Raw genomic sequence first — 23646 nt, forward strand, 5'->3', positions numbered from 1 at the left:
CTTTATACAGTACTCCAGGTACGGTCTCTCCAAGGCCCTGTACAATTGCAGCAAGAAATGTTGACTCCTGTGCTCTAGCTGGTTTGAAACAGGCCAAATAAATGCACCAGAGAAGCCCCAAATATAAAATGGATTTTAGGGATTTACGGCCCTATTGCTCAGAAATAATTTTGATTTTATTCATTGTTTTTAATGTTTTGATTCAGCATTAAAAAGGTTAACTCCATGAGATACCAAATATTTAGCCAAACATTTAGAGCCAGTTGGAATGTTATTTGAAGCCAATGGAAAGTGACTGAGTACATTTCCTAAGGGTTCACATGCTGTTGATGGTTCTGAATGGATTGGAAGATAGCGCAACCACTATAGATGTTTTAAAAATATTCATTTATGGGATGTGGGCATCGCTGGCTAGGCCAGCATTTATTGTCCACCCTTAATATTTCAGCACAGACTAGAAGGGCCGAATGGCCTGTTTTCTGTGCTGTAGTGTTCTATGGTTCTATGGTTCTAATTGCCCTTGAGAAGGTGGTGGTGAGCTGCCTTCTTGAACTGCTGCAGTCCTGTGATGTAGGCACACCCACAGTGCTGTTAGAGAGGGAGTTCCAGGATTTTGACCCGGTGACAGTGAAAGAACGGCGATATATTTCCAAGTCAGGGTGGTGAGTGACTTGGAGGGGAATTTCCAGGTGGTGGTGTTCCCATCTATCTGCTGCCCTTGTCCTTCTAGATGGAGCGTTCAAGGGTTTGGAAGGTGCTGCCTAAGGAGCCTTGGTGAGTTTCTGCAGTGCATCTTGTACATGGTACACACTGCTGTTACTGTTTGTCGATGGTGGAGGGAGTGAATGTTTGTGGATGTGGTGCCAATCAAGTGGGCTGCTTTGTCCTGGATGGTGTCAAGCTTCTTCAGTGTTGTTGGAGCTGCACTCATCCAGGCAAGTGGATAGTGTTCCATCACACTCCTGACTTGTGCCTTGTAGATAGTGGACAGGCTTTGGGAGTCAGAGGGTGAGTTACTTATTGCAGGATTCCTAGCCTCTGACCTGCTCTTGTAGCCATGGTATTTATATGGCTAGTCCAGTGCTGGTTACTTTTTCATGTTGCACCAGATTTGAGACTGTGAGGTTGTAAAGACCTGGTACTAGGCACTCCTTGCTAGGAGAATAGAACAGGATTTTATTCTGTGTATTCAGCAGGAGGCTTGACTGTACAGGGTATAAAGCTGCTATGGGCCCCCTCATTAAGGGGGCTACATTTTATTCAAGAAGGCAGTTTTAATGACTCAACAGGTCATTCATTAAGGATAAGCAGATTATCTTTTATGTACTTTATTGCTTACTTCACTCTCTTCCTTGCTGTGCCTTGTGCTCACTGGCTGACTGTTGAGAGACTGAAAGGTTTGGGCCTAGGTATGAATGCGTAAAGCTTCTGCCACAGGAAACTGGAGCAGTCAGCTTAACTGATTTGCAAAGGTTCTGTTAATCATAGTGGCTAGGACTTGTAGTTTTATGTCATGGGGAACGGTTATAGAGAGATGTATTATGGTGGAAAACTGGACTCTGTTCATTTATGTTGTCTTCTTCTTGAGCCCTCTACCTGAAGGCAGGTCAGACCCACAGTGCCACAACATCCACCTTGGGTAGGGCAAGGAGGCAGGTCCCGAATCCACCCCAGCCAGAATGAGGATCAAACCCTGTGTTGTTGGCACTAGTCTGATCCACACCGGCCATCCAGCCAACTGAGCCATCCTGCCCCCAAGGAGTCTGGGTTACTATGGCTGCTTCCAACTTTACATGTATATTGTAGCCTGGAGTTATGGTAAGTGATGGCAGAGGTTCCAATTTCTTTCCAGCAAATGGCTGACCAGGAATCTCTTCCACTTTTACCTCCTCCTGTCAGTATATGTTGGAAGGATTTACAAATTGATACTCAGCCTGTTTGGGCGCTTTATGAACACATCTTCCTTGGCCATCAAGTCCTGGACTGGGATTTAAACTCAGAGACAGGGATACTACCCACTACACCCTCCTTTTTATTCATGTATCTTATGAATATTGCTTTAATTGATTAGTTTACAGTCAGCCTTTTCTCAATATGTAGTATTTTCCAGCCTGCCTTCCAAAGGGACAGAGAATATACCTGATGGCAAGTGCGAGATGTGCCACATGTAGTAATTATAGTTTTGGGAAATATTGGACTTTAAGAATAATCCTGTGCTGTAAGATCACATGATCTGTGTAAGCCGATGTGTTAGCAGTGCGGGGAACCTCTGCAGAGAGAGCACTTCTTTAGTTATGGAGTTTGATGCACACGTGTAGTTGCCACTGCTGTCTTGTAAATAAAGTTAAATGTTTCCACTAAGAAAAGTTGTCTGAAGATCAACTCTATAACAAACTGGCGATGAGAATAAATCAGAATTGGTGCTGTACCTTGCCCAGCGATTGTGAGTATCCAAGTTCATTAAAAACAACAGAAGATATACTCATCTGAAATACCACAGTTTGGCAGAATCGATCCCCTTGAGCCAGCCACAGTCTCAGTGTATTGAAAGCCTTGCATTCTTCTTTCAAGCAAATGAAAATACTGGGGAAGAGAAGAAGAGAGCGATCCTCTTGAGTATTTGTGGGAGCATAACTTGCAGTTTGATTCAAAGCTTGACACCCCCAGTGCCCCAGATTCCAGGATTTTCAGTGAATTAGTAAATCTGTTAAGGGACATTTTCAACCCAAGTCCTCAGTCTCAATGCAGAGGTTCAGGTTCAATTCACAGAATAGAGAGACAGTTGCTACCAACATGGTGAAATTAAAACAACGAATGGAATATTATGATTTCGGTGAAACCCTGAATGAAATGTGCAGAGATTGTTTAGTATGTGACGTGCAGGAAGACATTATTCAGTGAAGATTGCTGGCTCGAAGTGAATCTTGCTTTTAAGAAAGGATTAGAAATAAGCGCTGGCGATGGAAAACAATGTAAGGGATTCACAAGCAATTCAAAGGGGTGCAAAATGGCGCCATTCTCCAAATCAGACAGGAACGGTCAGCCGAAAGTAGCGTGAAAAGCCGGGGCTCCACTGCGAAGCGGGAAACAGCCCCCGCTAACTGAAAAATGAGAGGAAACAGCTTAGCTAATCAAAAAATAACTTCCAGCGACCTGGAAACAATGATTTTTCTTGTGATTGGCAATATAAAAAAGTAGAATGTTATTTTTGTCACAGGAGTGGACACAATGAGACAGTGCAAAGTGAGATTTAAACAGGCTTCCAAACAACAAACAAAGTCCAATGAAGTCCATAGTGTAAAAGAGTCTGAAACAACAAATTCTGACATTTATTCATTATTCAACATGAAAGTTAGGAAGACAGCCAATATTTGTTGCAATGCAAGTGAATGGTAAACCATTAAAAATGGAAATAGACATGGGAGCTTCCACCACTGTAACAGGAGAATACACTTTCAGATATTTAAATAAAGATGATCAACAATTAAATTTGGAACAAATATCTACCAAGCTGGGAATGTACAGAAGTGAAGAAATCCAAGTAAAAGGTAGCAACAGAGCAACTGATCATTATAGAAACTAATCAGTACAGCTACCAGTGATGGTGGTAGAAGGTGAAGGGCCAACCTTCTAGGGCAAGATTGGTTACAGGAGATTAAATTAAACTGGTTTGAAATTTTTCAGTTGCGAACAGGTGGGCTAAAAGAGCAGCTAAAAAAATGACTGTCTTTAAGGATGAACTGGGAAAGATCCAAGGCCTACAGGCCAAGTTTTACGTGGATCCAGAAGCAACCCCTTGCTTTTTGAAAGCAAGACCAATGTCATGTGCCCTGAGAGAGAAACATAGAAACTAGGAGCAGGAGTAGGCCATTGGGCCCTTCAAGCCTGCTCCGCCATTCATTATGATCATGGCTGATCATACAACTCAATAGCCTGCTCCTGCTTTCTCCCCATACCCTTTGATCCCTTTCGCCCCAAGAGCTATATCTAACTCCTTCTGTGTGGGGACTATAAACTAATGGTCAACAGAGCAGCCAAACTGGACAGGTTCCCTATTCCCAAGATTGAAGATCTATATGCCAAACTAGCAGGGGAGGCAACGTATACAAAACTTGACATGAGTCATGCATATCAGCAATTGGAGCTGGACGACGCCTCCTGGGAATTCATCACCATAAATACCCACAAAGAACCTTTTACCAATATAGACGCCTGCCCTTTGGTGTTTCCTCAGCCTGTGCCATTTTTCAGAGGGCAATGGAGAGCTTACTACAAGGACTACCTCAGGTTGTAGTCTACCTGGACGATGTACTGATAACTGGATTCACAGAAAAGGAACACTTAGCTAACCTAGAGGAAGTCCTGAAACGATTTTTTACAGCAGGAGTGCGCCTGAAGAAGGAAAAATGCACTTTTCAAGCAAATTAAGTGATCTATTTGGGCCACCGGGTAGATGCTCAAGGGTTACACCCAGCTGAAGAGAAGATTAAAGCAGTAAGAGAGGCACCTGCACTCAAGAACACCTCTGAACTTAGATCATTTTTAGGGATGATAAATTATGTGCAATTTCTACCAAACTTATCCATAGTTCTGGCCCCTCTGCATTCACTGCTAAGAAAAAACCAGAATTGATTTTGGGAGGCACCCCAAAAAGAAGCCTTCATGAAAGTTAAACAGCTCTTACACTCTTCAAATTTGTTAGTGCGTTATGACCAGACGAAGGAATTGGTGCTAACCTGCAAGGCCTATCCCTATGGAGGGGGAATGGTACTATCTCACAAAATGGATGACAGCAAGAGAGGCCAATAAGCTATGTATCCAGGACACTTACCACAGCTGAGAAAGGATATTCTCAGATTGAAATGGAAGGTCTGTCGATTGTTTTTGGTGTAAAAAAGCTCCTCCAATACGTGCATGGGCGAAATTTCACTCTTGTACCAGACCACAAACCACTTTTGGGTCTGTTAAGCGAGGAAAAGGCTATAATCGCATAGCCCCTGCAAGAATACAAAGATGGGTCCTAATTTTGGCAGCAAATGAATACACTTTTGTATATGCCGATGTCCTGAGTCACCTGCCTTTGCAGGAGAATGATGAACGTGTCCCAGTTCCACAGGAACTTGTATTAATGATGAATTTTCTAGATTCCTTGCCAGTCTGTGCCATACAGATAAGAAACTGGATGAATCGTGATCCAGTCCTGTCTCGAGTGAGAAACCAAGTGTTTCATGGTTGGTCCCAGGAACCAGTCTCCAATGAATTGAAGCCGTTCTTCAACTGAAGACACGAGAAGGGCAGTCAAGAAGATATTCTATTATGGAGTGCACAGGTAGTAATTCTTCCACAGGGAAGGGAACCACTTTTAGTTGAGCTACAGAGTGCCCATCCAGGGATCTCCCAAATGAAGACCATAGTGCGAAGTTATCTATGGTGGCTGGGGATGGATGGATGGAGATATTGAAAATGTCGTAAAACACTGTTTGCAATGTCAGCAGCTACAAAAGTTGCCGGTGGCAGCCCCATTACACACATGGGAGCGGCCTGGCAGACCCTGGGTGCGATTGCACATTGACTACATCGGTCCTTTCCTTGGAATCATGTTTCTACTGATTATAGATGCTCATGCCAAGTGGTTAGACATTTGACGTAAAGTCACCAATGTCGGGCAATACTATAGAAAAACTACGCCAGAACATCGCCATCCATGGATTGTCAGAGGTAATCGTCTTGGATAATGGCACTGCATTTACGAGCGCTGAGTTCCAACGATTTGTCAGCCTCAGCGGTATCAACCACGTGAAGACTGCACCGTACCATCCGTCATCAAACGGACTGGCGGAAAGGGCAGTACAAACTTTTAAGGCATGGATGAAAACGTTAATAGGTGATTTGACGGAGACCAACTTTTCTCATTTTCTATTTCATTACAGAACAATCCCCCACACTACGACAGGAGCAACACCTGCAGAATTGCTGATGCGGTGCTGTCTTCGGACAAGACCTAGCCTAATACTTCCCAGTTTGGAGGGGAACATGGAAAAAAGTCAAGGGAGCCAAAAAACGACTCATAATTTGCATAGTCGTGAGTGACAATTTACTGTTGGAAAAGCAGTGTGTGTAAAGAATTTTGGTGGCGGACCAAAGTGGTTACCTGGTAAAGTGAGCTCTGTGATTGGACCATTGTCATACCACGTGGAAATGGAGCGCCATATCACCCGTAAGCATGTGGATCACTTAAGAAAAAGAGAGATACTGTAACAAGATATTGTTCTATCTGTAATCATTACAGAACCACTGGTTCTTGTTAAAGATGCTCAACCAAGGACAGACATGCCTGATGTCTCTATCGGAGTGGAAGACACTGAACTGCATGTGCCTAATGAGGTACCTGATGTTAATGTGGTTCCAGAGAATGTGTTTCCTACAAAAAAATCTGAAGGCGTGGAGCTACAACGTTCAACACGGATCAGGAAAGCACCTGAAAGACTGAACTTGTAATTTCATGACCTGTGTAAATATTGTAATGTCATGAGATAAATATCCTTGTAAATACAATATGTACAGAAAAGTTAAAAGGGGAGGAATTTAGTAATTATAGTTTTGGGAAATGTTGGACTGTAGCTTTAAGAATAATCCTGTGTTGTAAGATCACATGATCTGTGTAAGCCAATGTGTTAGCAGCGCGGGGAACCTCTACAGAGAGAACACGTCTTTAATTATGGAGTTTGATGCACACGTGTAGTTGCTGCTGCTGTCTTGTAAATAAAGTCAAATGTTTCCACTAAGTAAAGCTGTCAGAAGATCAACTGTATAACACACATGTAACAAGGTGTATATTATGATCACTGAAACACAATGCCATTTAACTAGATGTTGAGCAGTAAAGGTGTGTTCCAGAACATAAAGGACAAGAGGTCTACTTATGGTAGCGATGAGTAACAACTCTGCATAAATAAATGTCTCCAATATATGTTTAACCAAGCATGTGTGTTTTTTCTAGGGTACCACAGGAACTCCCAAAGGAGTCGTCCTTAGCCACCATAATGTTGTCAACAATGCCCGGTTCATAGGATACAGGATGGGCTACAGTTGGCGGGTGAGTTCATAGATCCTAGATGCATTAAATTTCCTTCACTGATAATGTCTCATTCATAAACCTTTTTATTAACCTCTTTAGTAGCACACTTGTGAACTCATTTTAAACCTAACCACCACCACAGTTCGTGCTTTAAAATTTTATTTTTAAATTCATGAAACCTCAAACAGTAGCTTGTTTAGTTCCTGAAGTACGAGGACATACCAAATCATGGGTGGGGGAGGATTTAGAATATGTTGAAACGTGGGCTATCACATCCTCCTGGGGCTTTGTTTAAATGCCTTAAGGAGCTAGAGAGGAATTTGGAAAGCACAGTATTTCTTGCCCTTAACTGAGCAGTTTACTTGGCCACTTCAGAGGGCAGTTATGAGTCAACTACATTGGTGTGGGAGTGGAATCACACACAGACATAAGGAAGAATTTTCCCGCTGTCGGGGAAGTGCAGGAGCAGGCGCGGGCGGGTGCGCCTCTGATTGGCACCCCCGATTGGGGGCGCGCCGCCATTTTATGTGGGCGGGCCAATTAAGGCCCGCCCAGCGTGACGCCCATCAGGAAGCGCTATGCTTGCTCCCTGTGCGGCCGGGGGGGAGGATTCTCTCATCCTCAGGGAGATCGGCTCAGAATTAAAACTTTTAACGTAAAGGTTTAAAACATTCCCCTGACATGTCTCCTTATGTGACACTGTCACATGAGTTGGGACATGTCCATCACTTAAACTCAAACCTTTATTAAAAATTTAAAAACCCTCATGAACCCTCATCCCACCCGTGGATGAGGTTTCAGGCTTTTTCTGAAGCCCACCAGGGCTTCTGGCCTGCCCACCAACTCTAAGGTCGGACGGGCAGGTCCATTAATGAGGTTAATGACTTTGTCAATGGCCTCAATAGGCTGTTGACAGGTCGGCGGGTGCACAGCTGATTCGACTGCGCCCTTGCCAACCTGAAAATGGAAATGATGTGGGGGTGACGTCAGGAGTTCCGCCCGATGTCATCCCACGTCATTTTATGCGTCGGCGAGTGGGCCCCGCCCCCCGTTCGCCGACCTAAAGACCCTGCCCGTAGACTAGATAAGGACAGCAGGCTTCATTACTGAAACAGTTGGGGTGTGTTTTAAGAAAAAGCAAAATACTGCGGATGCTGGAAATCTGAAATAAAAACAGAAAATGCCGGAAAAACTCAGCAGGTCTGACAGCATCTGTAGAAAGACAGAAACAGAGTTAATGTTTTGATAAAAGCAAATAAAAACAGAAAATATTATTAATATTTTGAGCCTGGTGTGACTCTTCAGAGCTAAAGTAAAGTAGAAATGAAATAGAATTTATACTGCTGGAGGGGTGTGAAGCAGGTAAAGCAGGAAAGATGGCCAGCGATAGATCAGGGCAAAGGAGAGATTGAAATGGTGTCATGGACACTAGACAAAGGGAGTGTTAATGGTAATAGTGAAAACTAAAGAAGGTGCTGTTAGTGGCATAGAGGTGAGAAAGCAGAATATGTTAATGGAAGTACAAATGTCAGCACTTTGTGAAAGAACAGATTGAACAAGTGACAGTTGTCCCTGTTGTGGGGGAGGGGGGTGGTGGTTGTGGAAAAGAATAAAAAAGGGATAAAAAAGGCATTTTAAAAAGGGATAAAATGAATAAAGGAAGAAAGAAATATATTATAAATAAATTTAATACCACCACTCCCTCTCCCACCCCTCCAACAGGGCCATCTGTCACTTGTTCAATCTGTTCTTTCACAGAGTGCTGACCCTTGTACTTCCATTAACATATTCTGCTTTCTCACCTTTATGCCACTATCAGCACCTTCTTTAGTTTTCACCATTACCATTAACACTCCCTTTGTCTAGTGTCCATGACATCTTTGTCAATCTCTCCTTAGCTCCCACCTATTGCTGACCTTCTATCCTGCTTTACCTGCTCCAACCTCTCTCATTTCTACTCCCCTTTCACTCTGAAGAAGTTATATGAACTCAAAACCTTAACTCTGTTTCTCTCTTCACAGATGCTGTCAGACCTTCTGAGTTTTTCCATTATTTTCTGTCTTTATTTGTTTTTTTACTGTTCCCGCCTTTTTATTTAAGATTTTTTTAAAAATGGAATTGAAATTCTCAAACCGCCATGATAGGAGTTTTGCACAGCTTCTCTAGATTATTAAACTCTGGATTATTAGTCTCCTAATATAACACTACTGTTTCCCAGTTTTTCTTAAATTGGCTGCGGATTTGTCTAATTTTTGTAGCTCTTGGGAGATAGAAATTGATTGCTGATTGATATATGAGGTTGCACAATTGACTGATGGGTTGGGCCTGATTGATCTGATGATCAGGTCACAAGCTTCTGTAACTCTACACTGATGTCCTGAGGTGTCAGCTGTGGCTCAGTTCATAGCACCCTCACCTTTGAGTCAGAAGGTTGTGGGTTCATGTCCCACTCCAGGACTTTGAACAAAAAAAAAGTCAAGAACTGTGAATGTACTCGAAAGAGTTACACTGATGTCCTCTCTTAGCCTTAGCATGAAGTAATTCATTTAATTCCTTATCTTCCATGTTTTTAACTATACATGGCTTCCCAGCACTGTCATCACCAATGTTTCTGCCCTTCTATCATCCCTGAATCTCACCCTTTATATAAATTCTTTCATTGACATGGCTTCCGTGACTGGAGCACATAGCGTTTTTATTCTGGTTTCACCTGATTTGACCCCTTCAATTTAAATTTGTTACTTCAGTTTTTAAAAAAATCAGTGTTGGTGATCTACCCGCTCTGATGTTGTTGGCATCCCTGGGTGGAGTTGGTTCTGATATCCCTCCGAGGTTGATGATGATGGTCTCTGGGTAGAGTTGGCTGAGTTATTTAGGAGTTCCAGTAACCTATTCCAAGCAGGATTTCCAACATGAGGAGGCTTTATATTTTATGCAACATTTTTCTATAAAGTCCATTTGCCCTTCCTTATCCCAGCTACTCCTTCTGTCTCTGAATGCTGTACATGTATTGGGACTATTCTGTGTTCAGGCTGCCAACTCCTATGTCCCTGCATTCTTTTTACTGGTTCCCTTTGTGCTTTGTGTTCTCGGTAGTCTAACACGTGCCAGAGTAAAAAAAGCTCCTCCAATAGTTAAAATAGATTAAGCACAAATACAAGTTTAAGGGTCACTCCCTATTCCATCGTAAGATAGCTAATCTCTACCTAGGTCAAATGGGATGCTGCCATTGGCGGTTCTATAGGGAGGCTGCCATTGGCGGTTCTATAGGGATGCTGCAATTGGCGGTTCTATAGGGATGCTGCAATTGGCGGTTCTATAGTGATGCTGCAATTGGCGGTTCTATAGGGAGGCTGTAATTGGCGGTTCTATAGGGATGCTGCAATTGGCGGTTCTATAGGGATGCTGCAATTGGCGGTTCTATAGGGAAGTTGCCATTGGCGGTTCTATAGGGATGCTGCCATTGGCGGTTCTATAGGGATGCTGCAATTGGCGGTTCTATAGGGATGCTGCAATTGGCGGTTCTATAGGGATGCTGCAATTGGCGGTTCTATAGGGATGCTGCAATTGGCGGTTCTATAGGGATGCTGCAATTGGCGGTTCTATAGGGATGCTGCAATTGGTTTCTGCCCATGGGCTAGAGGACAAACTATTAATTTCCAAGTTATCTGCTTAAATGTTTACAAATGTGATGTACCCTCAGGTACATGCACACACTCACTGTGTGAGCTGCAAGAATAGTTGTTTGGTTGAAGTATGGTTGGTTTTCAGTGAACATGGAGTCACAAGAGGTGAGAGGAGAAGAGAACATTGGCAGAAAATAATATATTAACAAATTCTCTTGTTTCTTCCTCTGTTACTTTTAGAACGCCCGGGTGTGTGTTCCAGTTCCACTCTTTCACTGCTTTGGTTGTGTGGGAGGTACTCTGACCATGGTCATGTATGGGTGCCTGGCAGTTTTTCCCTCTCGAAGTTTTGATGGACGGGCCGCTCTTCAGGCAATCCGGACTGAAAGGTACAACTGCAGTTACTGTCAGACAGAAAAGCAACAGTAAAGAGAGCCCTGCTGTAACTAGGCACCAGGCTCTCACTGGACATGATGAACACCACAACATAGACCAATGGCCAACTTATTGGAGCCTGGTGGTTGCCATAGGGATGATGTTGTACTCTGGTATCAATAAGTTGATCATAGATCTCCCACTAAACCGTAATATCACTTACACAGGTGGAAGGTTGATGTGGGAAAATGGAAAAAAATGCTTCACTCTTACTACTTGGAGTTAAAGCACGCTGATGAGGGCAGTGTAGAGGGAGCTTTACTCTGTATCTAACCCTGTGCTGTAAATGCCCTGCAAATGTTTGATGGGGACAGTGTAGAGACCAATAACTTTTAAAAAAAAAATTTGAACTTCCAGCTGAAAGGATGACACAACAAGATTTCACGTTTTAAGTCTTTTACTGTAACAACCAGACTAAAAACACTAACTAAACACTACAAAAACAGAATTACCTGGAAAAACTCAGCAAGTCTGGCAGCATCGGCGGAGAAGAAATCAGTTAACGTTTCGAGCCTTCATGGCCCTTCGGCAGAACTGGAGCATAGTTAGAAGAAAGGAGAAATATAAATTGGTTTAAGGGGGGGGGGGGGGAGGAAGAGACACATTGAGGGTGTGGTGTGATGATTGTGGAGATGAGCAGATAATCAAAAGATGTCACAGACAAAAGGGTCAAAGAGGTGTTGAAGGTGGTGGTCTTTGTCTGAGAAAAGTGCTAATTAAGAATGGAAGACAGGATATTCAAAGTACAGCTCTAGTGGGGGTGGGGTGGAAAGACTAGAGGTTTTAGTTTTAGATTTAAAAATAATGGAAATAGGTGGGGAAAGAAGAATCTATATAAATTATTGAAAAAAAGCGGGGGGGTGGGAAAAGAAACGGGGTGGGGATGGGGGGAGGGGGAGTTTAAGATCTAAAGTTGTTGAATTCAATATTCAGCCCAGAGGGCTGTAAAGTGCCTAGTCGGAAGATGAGGTGCTGTTCCTCCAGTTTGCGTTGGGCTTCACTGGAACAATGCAGCAAGCCAGGGACAGACATGTTGGCAAGAGAACAGGGTGGAGTGTTAAAATGGCAAGCGACAGGGAGGTTTGGGTCTTTCTTGCGGACAGACCGCAGGTGTTCCGCAAAACGGTCGCCCAGTTTGCGTTTGGTCTCTCCAATGTAGAGGAGACCGCATTGGGAGCAACGAATGCAGTAGACTAAGTTAGGGGAAATGCAAGTGAAATGCTGCTTCACTTGAAAGGAGTGTTTGGGCCCTTGGACGGTGAGGAGAGAGGAAGTGAAGGGGCAGGTGTTGCATCTTCTGCGTGGGCATGGGGAGGTGCCATAGGTGGGGGTTGAGGAGTAGGGGGTGATGGAGGAGTGGACCAGGGTGTCCCGGAGGGAACGATCCCTACGGAATGCCGTCAAGGGTGGTGAAGGGAAGATGTGTTTGGTGGTGGCATCATGCTGGAGTTGGCGGAAATGGCGGAGGATGATCCTTTGAATGCGGAGGCTGGTGGGGTGATAAGTGAGGACAAGGGGGACCCTATCATGTTTCTGGGAAGGAGGAGAAGGCGTGAGGGAGAATGCGCAGGATATGGGCCGGACACGGTTGAGGGCCCTGTCAACGACCGTGGATGGAAAACCTCGGTTAAGGAAGAAGGAGGACATGTCAGAGGAGCTGTTTTTGAAGGTAGCGTCATCAGAACAGATGCGACGGAGGCGAAGGAACTGAGAGAATGGGATGGAGTCTTTACAGGAAGCGGGGTGTGAGGAGCTGTAGTCGAGGTAGCTGTGGGAGTCGGTAGGCTTGTAATGGATATTGGTGGACAGTCTATCATCAGAAATTGAGACAGAGAGGTCAAGGAAGGGAAGGGAAGTGTCAGAGATGGACCATGTGAAGATGATGGAGGGGTGGAGATTGGAAGCAAAATTAATAAATTTTTCCAGGTCCCGACGAGAGCATGAAGCAGCACCGAAGTAATCATCGATGTACCGGAGAAAGAGTTGTGGGAGGGGGCCGGAGTAGGACTGGAACAAGGACTGTTCCACATACCCCATAAAGAGACAGGCATAGCTGGGGCCCATGCGGGTACCCATAGCCACACCTTTTATTTGGAGGAAGTGAGAGGAGTTAAAGGAGAAATTGTTCAGTGTGAGAACAAGTTGAGCCAGACGGAGGAGAGTAGTGGTGGATGGGGATTGTTGGGGCCTCTGTTCAAGGAAGAAGCTAAGGGCCCTCAGACCATCCTGGTGGGGGATGGAGGTGTAGAGGGATTGGACATCCATGGTGAAGAGGAAGCGGTTGGGGCCAGGGAACTGGAAATTGTTGATGTGACGTAAGGTGTCAGAGGAATCACAGATGTAGGTGGGAAGGGACTGGACAAGGGGAGAGAGAAGGGAGTCAAGATAACGAGAAATGAGTTCCGTGGGGCAGGAACAGGCTGACACGATCGGTCTCTCAGGACAGTTCTGTTTGTGGATTTTGGGTAGGAGGTAGAAGCGGGCCGTCCGAGGTTGGGCGACTATCAAGTTGGAAGCTGTGGGAGGAAGATCTCCAGAGGAGATGAGGTCAGTGACAGTCCTGGAAACAATGGCTTGATGTTCTGTGGTGGGGTCATGGTCCAGGGAGAGGTAGGAGGAAGTGTCTGCGAGTTGACGCTCAGCCTCCGCGAGGTAGAGGTCAATGCGCCAGACAACAACAGTACCACCCTTGTCAGCGGGTTTGATGACAATGTTGGGGTTGGACTTGAGAGAACGGAGTGCAGTGAGTTCAGAGAGAGACAGATTAGAATGGGTGAGAGGAGCAGAGAAATTAGCCGTCTCAATTTCTCTGCTCCTCTCACCCATTCTAATCTGTCTCTCTCTGAACTCACTGCACTCCGTTCTCTCAGGTCCAACCCCAACATTGTCATCAAACCCGCTGACAAGGGTGGTACTGTTGTTGTCAGGCGCATTGACCTCTACCTCGCGGAGGCTGAGCGTCAACTCGCAGACGTTTCCTCCTACCTCTCCCTGGACCATGACCCCACCACAGAACATCAAGCCATTGTTTCCAGGACTGTCACTGACCTCATCTCCTCTGGAGATCTTCCTCCCACAGCTTCCAACTTGATAGTCGCCCAACCTCGGACGGCCCGCTTCTACCTCCTACCCAAAATCCACAAACAGAACTGTCCTGGCAGACCGATCGTGTCAGCCTGTTCCTGCCCCACGGAACTCATTTCTCGTTATCTTGACTCCCTTCTCTCTCCCCTTGTCCAGTCCCTTCCCACCTACATCCGTGATTCCTCTGACACCTTACGTCACATCAACAATTTCCAGTTCCCTGGCCCCAACCGCTTCCTCTTCACCATGGATGTCCAATCCCTCTACACCTCCATCCCCCACCAGGATGGTCTGAGGGCCCTTAGCTTCTTCCTTGAACAGAGGCCCCAACAATCCCCATCCACCCCTACTCTCCTCCGTCTGGCTCAACTTGTTCTCACACTGAACAATTTCTCCTTTAACTCCTCTCACTTCCTCCAAATAAAAGGTGTGGCTATGGGTACCCGCATGGGCCCCAGCTATGCCTGTCTCTTTATGGGGTATGTGGAACAGTCCTTGTTCCAGTCCTACTCCGGCCCCCTCCCACAACTCTTTCTCCGGTACATCGATGATTACTTCGGTGCTGCTTCATGCTCTCGTCGGGACCTGGAAAAATTTATTAATTTTGCTTCCAATCTCCACCCCTCCATCATCTTCACATGGTCCATCTCTGACACTTCCCTTCCCTTCCTTGACCTCTCTGTCTCAATTTCTGATGATAGACTGTCCACCAATATCCATTACAAGCCTACCGACTCCCACAGCTACCTCGACTACAGCTCCTCACACCCCGCTTCCTGTAAAGACTCCATCCCATTCTCTCAGTTCCTTCGCCTCCGTCGCATCTGTTCTGATGACGCTACCTTCAAAAACAGCTCCTCTGACATGTCCTCCTTCTTCCTTAACCGAGGTTTTCCATCCACGGTCGTTGACAGGGCCCTCAACCGTGTCCGGCCCATATCCCGCGCATCCTCCCTCACGCCTTCTCCTCCTTCCCAGAAACATGATAGGGTCCCCCTTGTCCTCACTTATCACCCCACCAGCCTCCGCATTCAAAGGATCATCCTCCGCCATTTCCGCCAACTCCAGCATGATGCCACCACCAAACACATCTTCCCTTCACCCCCCTTGACGGCATTCCGTAGGGATCGTTCCCTCCGGGACACCCTGGTCCACTCCTCCATCACCCCCTACTCCTCAACCCCCACTTATGGCACCTCCCCATGCCCACGCAGAAGATGCAACACCTGCCCCTTCACTTCCTCTCTCCTCACCGTCCAAGGGCCCAAACACTCCTTTCAAGTGAAGCAGCATTTCACTTGCATTTCCCCTAACTTAGTCTACTGCATTCGTTGCTCCCAATGCGGTCTCCTCTACATTGGAAAGACCAAACGCAAACTGGGCGACCGTTTTGCGGAACACCTGCGGTCTGTCTGCAAGAAAGACCCAAACCTCCCTGTCGCTTGCCATTTTAACACTCCACCCTGTTCTCTTGCCAACATGTCTGTCCTTGGCTTGCTGCATTGTTCCAGTGAAGCCCAACGCAAACTGGAGGAACAGCACCTCATCTTCCGACTAGGCACTTTACAGCCCTCTGGGCTGAATATTGAATTCAACAACTTTAGATCTTAAACTCCCCCTCCCCCCATCCCCACCCCGTTTCTTTTCCCACCCCCCCGCTTTTTTTCCAATAATTTATATAGATTCTTCTTTCCCCACCTATTTCTATTATTTTTAAATCTAAAACTAAAACCTCTAGTCTTTCCACCCCACCCCCACTAGAGCTGTACTTTGAATATCCTGTCTTCCATTCTTAATTAGCACTTTTCTCAGACAAAGACCACCACCTTCAACACCTCTTTGACCCTTTTGTCTGTGACATCTTTTGATTATCTGCTCATCTCCACAATCATCACACCACACCCTCAATGTGTCTCTTTCCCCCCCACCCCCCCCCCCCCCCCACCTTAAACCAATTTATATTTCTCCTTTCTTCTAACTATGCTCCAGTTCTGCCGAAGGGCCATGAAGGCTCGAAACATTAACTGATTTCTTCTCCGCCGATGCTGCCAGACTTGCTGAGTTTTTCCAGGTAATTCTGTTTTTGTTTTGGATTTCCAGCATCCGCAGTAGCTTTTAGCTTTTTGTTTTTATCTAACTAAACACTATTTTTGTTGGGAACTTATACTTTTAACTACAGAATGGAACTTTCTCCTTTTACTTTTAACACAACCTAAAAACCCACCTCACAAGTATACTTTACACTGACCCTTAAGTAGCCATTCGATTTTCCTGGATCTAGTCCAAAGCAATTGTTAGCTCCTGAGAGTTTGCTTCCCTTCCTTTCCTTCCCAACCTTTTAAACCCAGAACTACCTTTTGCTTTGAGGGCTAGGTGAGTCTTCCACCCTCAGATGAATCCTCATGAATTTGGTCTTTTCAATCTGAGCATGATTCCTGCTCAGTGAAGCAGACTTTCGGCCTCTAGCTGTTTCCCCCACCCAGATCCTGACAGACTCCCTGTGCCTGAGTTTCAGGGATATTTTAGAAACCATTCCCCTCTCAGTCCATTTCACTGACAATGTGAATGACTCGGGCCTTGTATCCAGGTAGAAATGCTGATTAAAAGCAAAATACCGCAGATGCTAGAAATCTGAAACAAAAACAGAAAATGCTGGAAAAACCCTGAACAGGTCTAGCAGCATCAGTGAAGAGAGAAACAGAGTTAACGTTTCGAGTCTGTATGACCCTTCTTCAGGGCTTCTTCCAGCTTTGAAGGGTCATACAGACTCGAAACGTTAACTGTTTCCCTCTCCACAGATGCTGTTAGCCCTGCCGAGTTTCTCCAGCATTTTCTGTGTTTGTTTCAGAAATGCTGCTTAGCTATCCTTGAGGCCACCAACTCTCTTATCTTAAAAGAAAAAGGACAGTTCAAAGTATAATTGTTTATAACACAACATTCGCAACACCTTCCAGGGACTTTGAAGACTAGCAGTCAAACCACTGTAAACACAGGTGCTGCTGCCATTGGGTCCAAAAGTGAATGCCTTACACCTTCTTTCCAGCAAAAGAACCTCCCTTTAATCTTTAGCAGCCATATCAACAAGGCCTGCCATTAGGCAGACTTCAGAAAAGGCCACATGACCCCCCTTCACCTTATCCTAAATTAAAGACAGCTTCAAAAACTTAATTTTATAAACTGCATAGGTTAGATACCATGTTAAAAATAGGTTGTACCTATCCTGAGTGTGTTTGATAGGACAGAGGAGAGGGAGTTTTACTTTGTATCTAACCTATGCTGTACCTGCCCTGGGAGTATTTGATGCTGGCACTAGGTTCCTCAATTTGACGAGCACAAAACAACACAAATAAATGGTATACTTCAACAAAGTATTTACATAAGAACATAAGAAATAGGAGCAGGAGTAGGCCATTCGGTCCCTCAAGCCTTCCCTGCCATTCAATAAGATCATGGCTGATCAGCCCAGGCCTCAACTCCTCTTTTGTGCCAGTTCCTCATAGCCCTCAACTCCCCGTTATTTCAAAAATCTGTACCTCCTCTTTAAATACTTTCAGTGACCTAGCCTCCATAACTCTCTGGCATTGAGAATTCCAGACATTTATTACCCTCTGAGAGAAGAAATTCCGTCACATCTCAGTTTTAAATGAGTGCTCCTTATTCTGTAACTGTCCCCTAGTTCAAGATTTCCCCCACTCGTGGAAACATCTTCTCAACACCTACCCTGTCAAGCCCCCTCAGAATCTTGTATGTTTCAATAAGATCACCCCTCAATCTTCTAAACTCCAATGAATAAAGGCCTAACCTGTTTAGCTGTTCTTGATAAGTCAACCCCTTCATCCCAGGAATCAGCCTAGTGAATCTCTTTTGAACTGCCTCCAATACCAGTATATCCTTCCTTAAATATGGGGTCCAAAACTGTACACAGTACTCCAGGTGCGGCCTCACCAACACCCTGTACAGTTGTAACAAGACTTCCCTATTTTTGAACTCCAACCCCCTAGCGATACAGGCTAAAATTCCATTTGCCTTCTTAAGTACTTGCTGCACCTGCATGCTAACTTTTTGTGTTTCATGCACAAGAACACCCAGGTCCCTCTGTGCTGCATTTTTTTGAAGTTTCTCTCCATTTAAATAATAGTCTGCCTTTTGATTCTTCCTACCAATGTGCATGACCTCACACTTTCCTACATTTAATTCTATCTGCCCAGTTTTTTCCCACTCACTCAACATGTCTATATCCCCTTGCAGGTTCCTTACATCCTCATTACAACATGCCTTCCCACCTATTTTTGTATCATCAGCAAATTTGGATACATTATACTCTGCCCCCTCCTCCAAGTCATTAATATAGATAGTAAATAATTGAAGCCCTAGGACTGATCCTTGTGGCACTCCACTAGTTACGTTTTCCCAACCTAAAAAAGACCCATTAATCCCAACTCTGTCTTCTGTGTGTTAACCAATCCTCAATCCATGCTAATACATTACTCCCAATACCGTGAGCTCCTATCTTGTTCAGTAACTTTTTATGTGGCACCTTATTGAATGCCTTCTGGAAATCCAAATACACTACATCTACTGATCCCTCTTTGTCAACTCTGCTTGTTATATCCTCATGAACTCTCGCAAATTTGTCAAACATGATTTCCCTTTTGCAAAACCATGTTGACTCTGTTTGATTGTGTTAAGCTTTTTGTCCCACTATTTCTTCCTTAATAATTGACTCTAGCATTTTCCCAACGACGGACATTAGGCTGACTGGCCTATAGTTTCCTGCTTTTTGTCTCCCTCCCTTCTTGAACAGGGGCGTCACATTAGCGGTTTTCCAATCTGCTGGGACCCTCCCAGAATCCAGTGAGTTCTGGAATATTTTGACTAATGCCTCCACTATCTCTATAGCCACTTCCTTTAAAACCCTTGGATGCAGGCCATCAGGTCCTGGTGACTTGTCTGCCTTTAGTCCCATTAGTTTGCCAAATACTTTATCCCTCGTGATAGAGACTGTTACAAGATCTTTCCTCCCATTAGTTCCTTGCTTATCTGATATCTTTGGGATGTTTATAGTATTTTAGTCACAGAGGATATCAATTAAGGCCATTCCAATATTGTGGGAATGATGGAAATGACAGAAGTGAATCAAACAAATTTGGGAGGTTCAAAGATCTTGACAGAAAAGAAAGGTTGGAGTTAGAGTTGTAGTTTTCAAGAGCAGAAAGGTCAAGAATTAGTGTTTTTTTGAGGAGAGGGTGATGATGGCAGATGAAGATGAGGAACGAGGATAGGGAACCATTATAATATTGACTAACATGGGGACCAGGAGGGTAAATGTGGTGGTCAGCATTTTAATGGGAATATGGTCAAGATAGCAGATTGAGGTGGGTCTCATGGCCTAGCAAGCCACTCAGTTGTGTCAATCCGCCAAAAAGTTGAAAAGGAATGGAACCGGATGGATGAACTAGCATTGACCAGGCACCAGAAACGATAATGGTAAACTCAGCCCTGTCGACCCTGCAAAGTCCTCCTTACTTCTGGGGGCTAGTGCCAAAATTGGGAGAGCTGTCACAGACTAGTCAAGCAACAGACGGACATAGTCATCCTCACAGAATCATACCTTACAGATAATGTTCCAGACACCACTATCACCATCCCTGGGTATGTCCTGTCCCACCAGCAGGACAGACCCAGCAGAGGTGGTATACAGGCACAGTGGTATACTGCTTGAGGGAGTTGTCCTGGGAGTCCTCAATATTGACTCTGGATCCCATGAAGTCTCATGGCATCAGGTCAAACATGGGAAAGGAAACCTCTTGCTGATTACCATGTACCGCCCTCCCTCAGCTGAAGAATCAGCGCTCCTCAATATTGAAACCACTTGGAGGAAGCACTGAGGGTGGCATGGGCGCAGAATATACTCTGGGTGGGGGACTTCAATGTCCATTACCAAGAGTGGCTCAATAACTCTGACCGAATTGGCTGAGTCCTAAAGGACATAGCTGCTATACTGGGTCTGTGGCAGGTGGCAAGGGAACCAAGGAGAGGGAAGAACATACTTGACCTCATCCTCATCAACCTGCTTGCCGCAGATGCATCTGTCCATGACAGTATTGGTAGGAGTGACCACCGCACAGTCGTTGTGGAGATGAAGTCCCGTCTTCACATTGAGGATACCCTCCATAGAGTTGTGGCACAACCACCATACTAAATGGTATAGATTTTGAACAGATCTAGCAACTAAAAACTGGGCAACCATAAATCGCTGTGGACCATCAGCAGCAGCAGAATTGTACTCGACCACAATCATTAACCTCATGGCCTGGCATATCCTCCCATTACCGCCAAGCCAAGGAATCAACCCTGGTTCAATGAAGAGTGCAGGAGGGCATACCTAAAAATGAGGTGTCAACCTTGTGAAGCTACAACACGGGACTACCTGCGTGCCAAACAGCATAAGTAGCAAGTGATAGACAGAGCAAAGCAATTCCACAACCAATGGATCAGATCCAAGCTCTGCAGTCCGCCACATCCAGTCAGTCAATGGTGGACAATTAAACAACTCACTGGAGGAGGAGGCTGCACAAATATCTCCAATGATGGGGAGCCCAGCACATCAGTACAAAAGATAAGGCAGAAACATTTGTGACAATCTTCTGCCAGAAGTGCCGAGTAGGTGATCCATCTCATCTTTCTCCAGGGGTCCACAGCATCACAGATACCAGTCTTCACCCAATTTGATTTGCTCCATGTGATATCAAAAAATGGCTGAAGGCACTGGATACTGCAAAGGCTATGGGCCGTGACAATATTCCAGCAATAGTACTGAAAACTTGTGCTCCAGAACTTGCCTCGCCCCTGACCAAGCTGTTCCAGTGCAGCTACAACACTGGCATCTACCCAGCAATGTGGAAAATTGCTCAGGCGTGTCCTGTACAAAGAAGCAGGACAAATCCAACCCGGTCAATCACCGCCCCATCAGTCTACTGTCGGTCATCAGTAAAGGGATCATCAACAGTGCTATCAAGCGGCACTTGCTTAGAAATAACCTGCTCACTGAGGCTCAGTTTAGGTCCCACCAGGGCCACTCAGCTCCTGACCTCATTACATCTTGGTTCAAATATGGATAAAAGAGCTGAACTCAAGTGGTGAGGTGAGGGTAACTGCCCTTGACATCAAGGCAGCATTTGACAGAGTGTGGCATCAAGGAGCCCTAGCAAAACTGGAGTCAATGGGAATCTGGGAAAACTCTTTGTTGGTTGGAGTCATACCTAGCACAAAGGAAGATGGTTGTGGTTGTTGGAGGTCAGTCATCTCAGTTCCAGCTGCAGGAGTTCCTCAGGATCGTGTCCGAGGCCCAACCATCTTCTGCTGCTTCATCAATGACCTTCCTTCCATCATAAGGTCAGAAGTGGGGATATTTGCTGATGATTGTGCAATGTTAAGTATGACTCAGATACTGAAGCAGTCCATATCCAAATGCAGCAAGATCTGGACAATATCCAGGCTTGGGCTGACAAGTGGCAAGTAACATTCACGCCACACAAGTGCCAAGCAATGACCATCTCCAACAAGAGAGAATCTTAACCATTGCTCCTTGACATTCAATGGCATTAGCATTGCTGAATTCCCCACCTCTTAACATCCTGGGAGTTACCATTGACCAGAAGTGGAACTAGACTAGCTATATAAATGCTATGGCTACAAGAGCAGGTCAGAGGCTAGGAATCCTGCAGTGAGTAACTTGCCTCCTGACTCCCCAAAACCTGTCCACTATCAACAAGGCACAAGTCAGGAGCGTGATGGAATACTCCCCACTTGTCTGGATGAGTGCAACTCCAACAACACTCAAGAAGCTCAACACCATCCAGGACAAAGCAGCTTGATTGGCACCAAATACACAAACATTCACTCCCTTCACCACGAATGCACAGTGGCAGCAGTGTGTACCATCTACAAGATGCACTGCAAGAACTCACCGAGCCTCCTTAGGTAGCACCTTCCAAGCCTACAACCACTACCATCTAGAAGGACAAAGGTAGCAGATACCTGGGAACACCGTCATCCGGAAGTTCCCCTCAAAGCCACACACCATCCTGACTTGGAAATATATCACCACTTCTTCACTGTTGCTGGGTCAAAATCTTGGAACTCCCTTCCTAACAGCACTGTGAGTGCACCTACACCACATGGACTGCAGCAGTTCAAGAAGGCAGCTCACCACCACCTTCTCAAGGGCAATTAGGGATGGGCAATAAATGATGGCCTAGCCAGCGACACCCACATCCCAAGAATGAATTAAAAAAAACAGAGGGGAGATGGGAGATAAACTGAAGAAAGGTGCAAGTTCAGGGTTAGGGTAGGGGTGGGAAGTTTGCCCTGGTGGGTAGTGGTGTTAATTCTATATCAATTGGGGGTTAATCATATTCAGGTAGTTGGCATTCAGTATTTAAGCAGGCTTAAATTGTGATTGGTAGATTTGAAGTGCATGATATATAATATGTCTCCCTGTGAATAAAAGCTTGTAAGTGTATAAAAACTATGCTCCATTTCACACTGGCTATCTGAGTTATAACAATGGGAGAAGCAGCAGAGACAGCTTGATGAATGCCCTGCACGTTGGTAACAAGTCCATGAGCTCCTTGCACTTTTGGAGGTTCGTGGGGAGCAGGGGATTAAGGTTAGTGGTGGTGAACTGAAGTCGGGTTAACAATGCTCTCCAGGATGATCATGGAGTATTCAGTATTTTAAGCAAAGGAGAGTGAGGTCCCATGGTGCTCGATGCGGTCAGACCAAATACATTGAAGGATGGATTAAGTAGTTATGTGCCAGTTACAATCCAGTCTGTCCTCCCTTGGACTTGAGGGAATGAAGATGGGGTTCATATCAGAGCCACAATCAGGGTGAGAAAGGCTAACTTTTACTGGGGCAGGAAAATCAGAAGTGTTGGTGAGAGTGTGATTGCAAGTGTCTGTGGAATGCAATATGTTGATGCAATCATCCATTGGTTTATGGACAGCAAATATCTTATTTGTGAGTGAACAGACATGCTGGAGTATGTAGAGAGGGAGGGAAGTTTTGAGATTAACCCCTAGCTGGGTGAGAAGGTTGATGCGAGATGAGGCTGTGGCAATTGGGGTTATTGCTGATATGGGTGGCAGTGATTGGTGCCTCACTGGACCCTTTGGAGAATGTACAGAGGGTAACTGTAGGTTTTCCTGAGCGGGATTCAAGTCTGGGATAGCAGCAGGGCATGAATAATGTTTGGGATTATGGTGGTAACAGGGTTAAGTACCTAAGAGGGAGAATTAAAAGGTAACATGATTTGGTGACAAGAAGAAGAGGAGACCGGAGATGAACTGAGAGCAAAAGGAAGAAGGAATAATGGGCTGGAATGTGAACCAGTAGCTAGAATGGACACATAGGCTGAAT

The 23646-nt window shown here is 45.2% G+C and overlaps 1 protein-coding gene across 1 annotated transcript in view; it reads left to right on the top strand.

Moving 5' to 3' along the window:
- Nucleotides 1–23646, top strand: part of acsf2 (acyl-CoA synthetase family member 2) — a 267757-nt gene that overhangs the window by 102648 nt on the left and 141463 nt on the right. The window contains exons 7-8 of the mRNA XM_078570862.1: nt 7001–7096; nt 10945–11093. Of these exons, the coding sequence (XP_078426988.1) occupies nt 7001–7096; nt 10945–11093 (245 nt within the window). The remainder of the gene's footprint in view (nt 1–7000; nt 7097–10944; nt 11094–23646) is intronic.

Source organism: Cetorhinus maximus, chromosome 24 (genome assembly GCF_964194155.1).
Source record: "Cetorhinus maximus chromosome 24, sCetMax3.hap1.1, whole genome shotgun sequence".
In the NCBI taxonomy this organism is placed as follows: domain Eukaryota; kingdom Metazoa; phylum Chordata; class Chondrichthyes; order Lamniformes; family Cetorhinidae; genus Cetorhinus; species Cetorhinus maximus.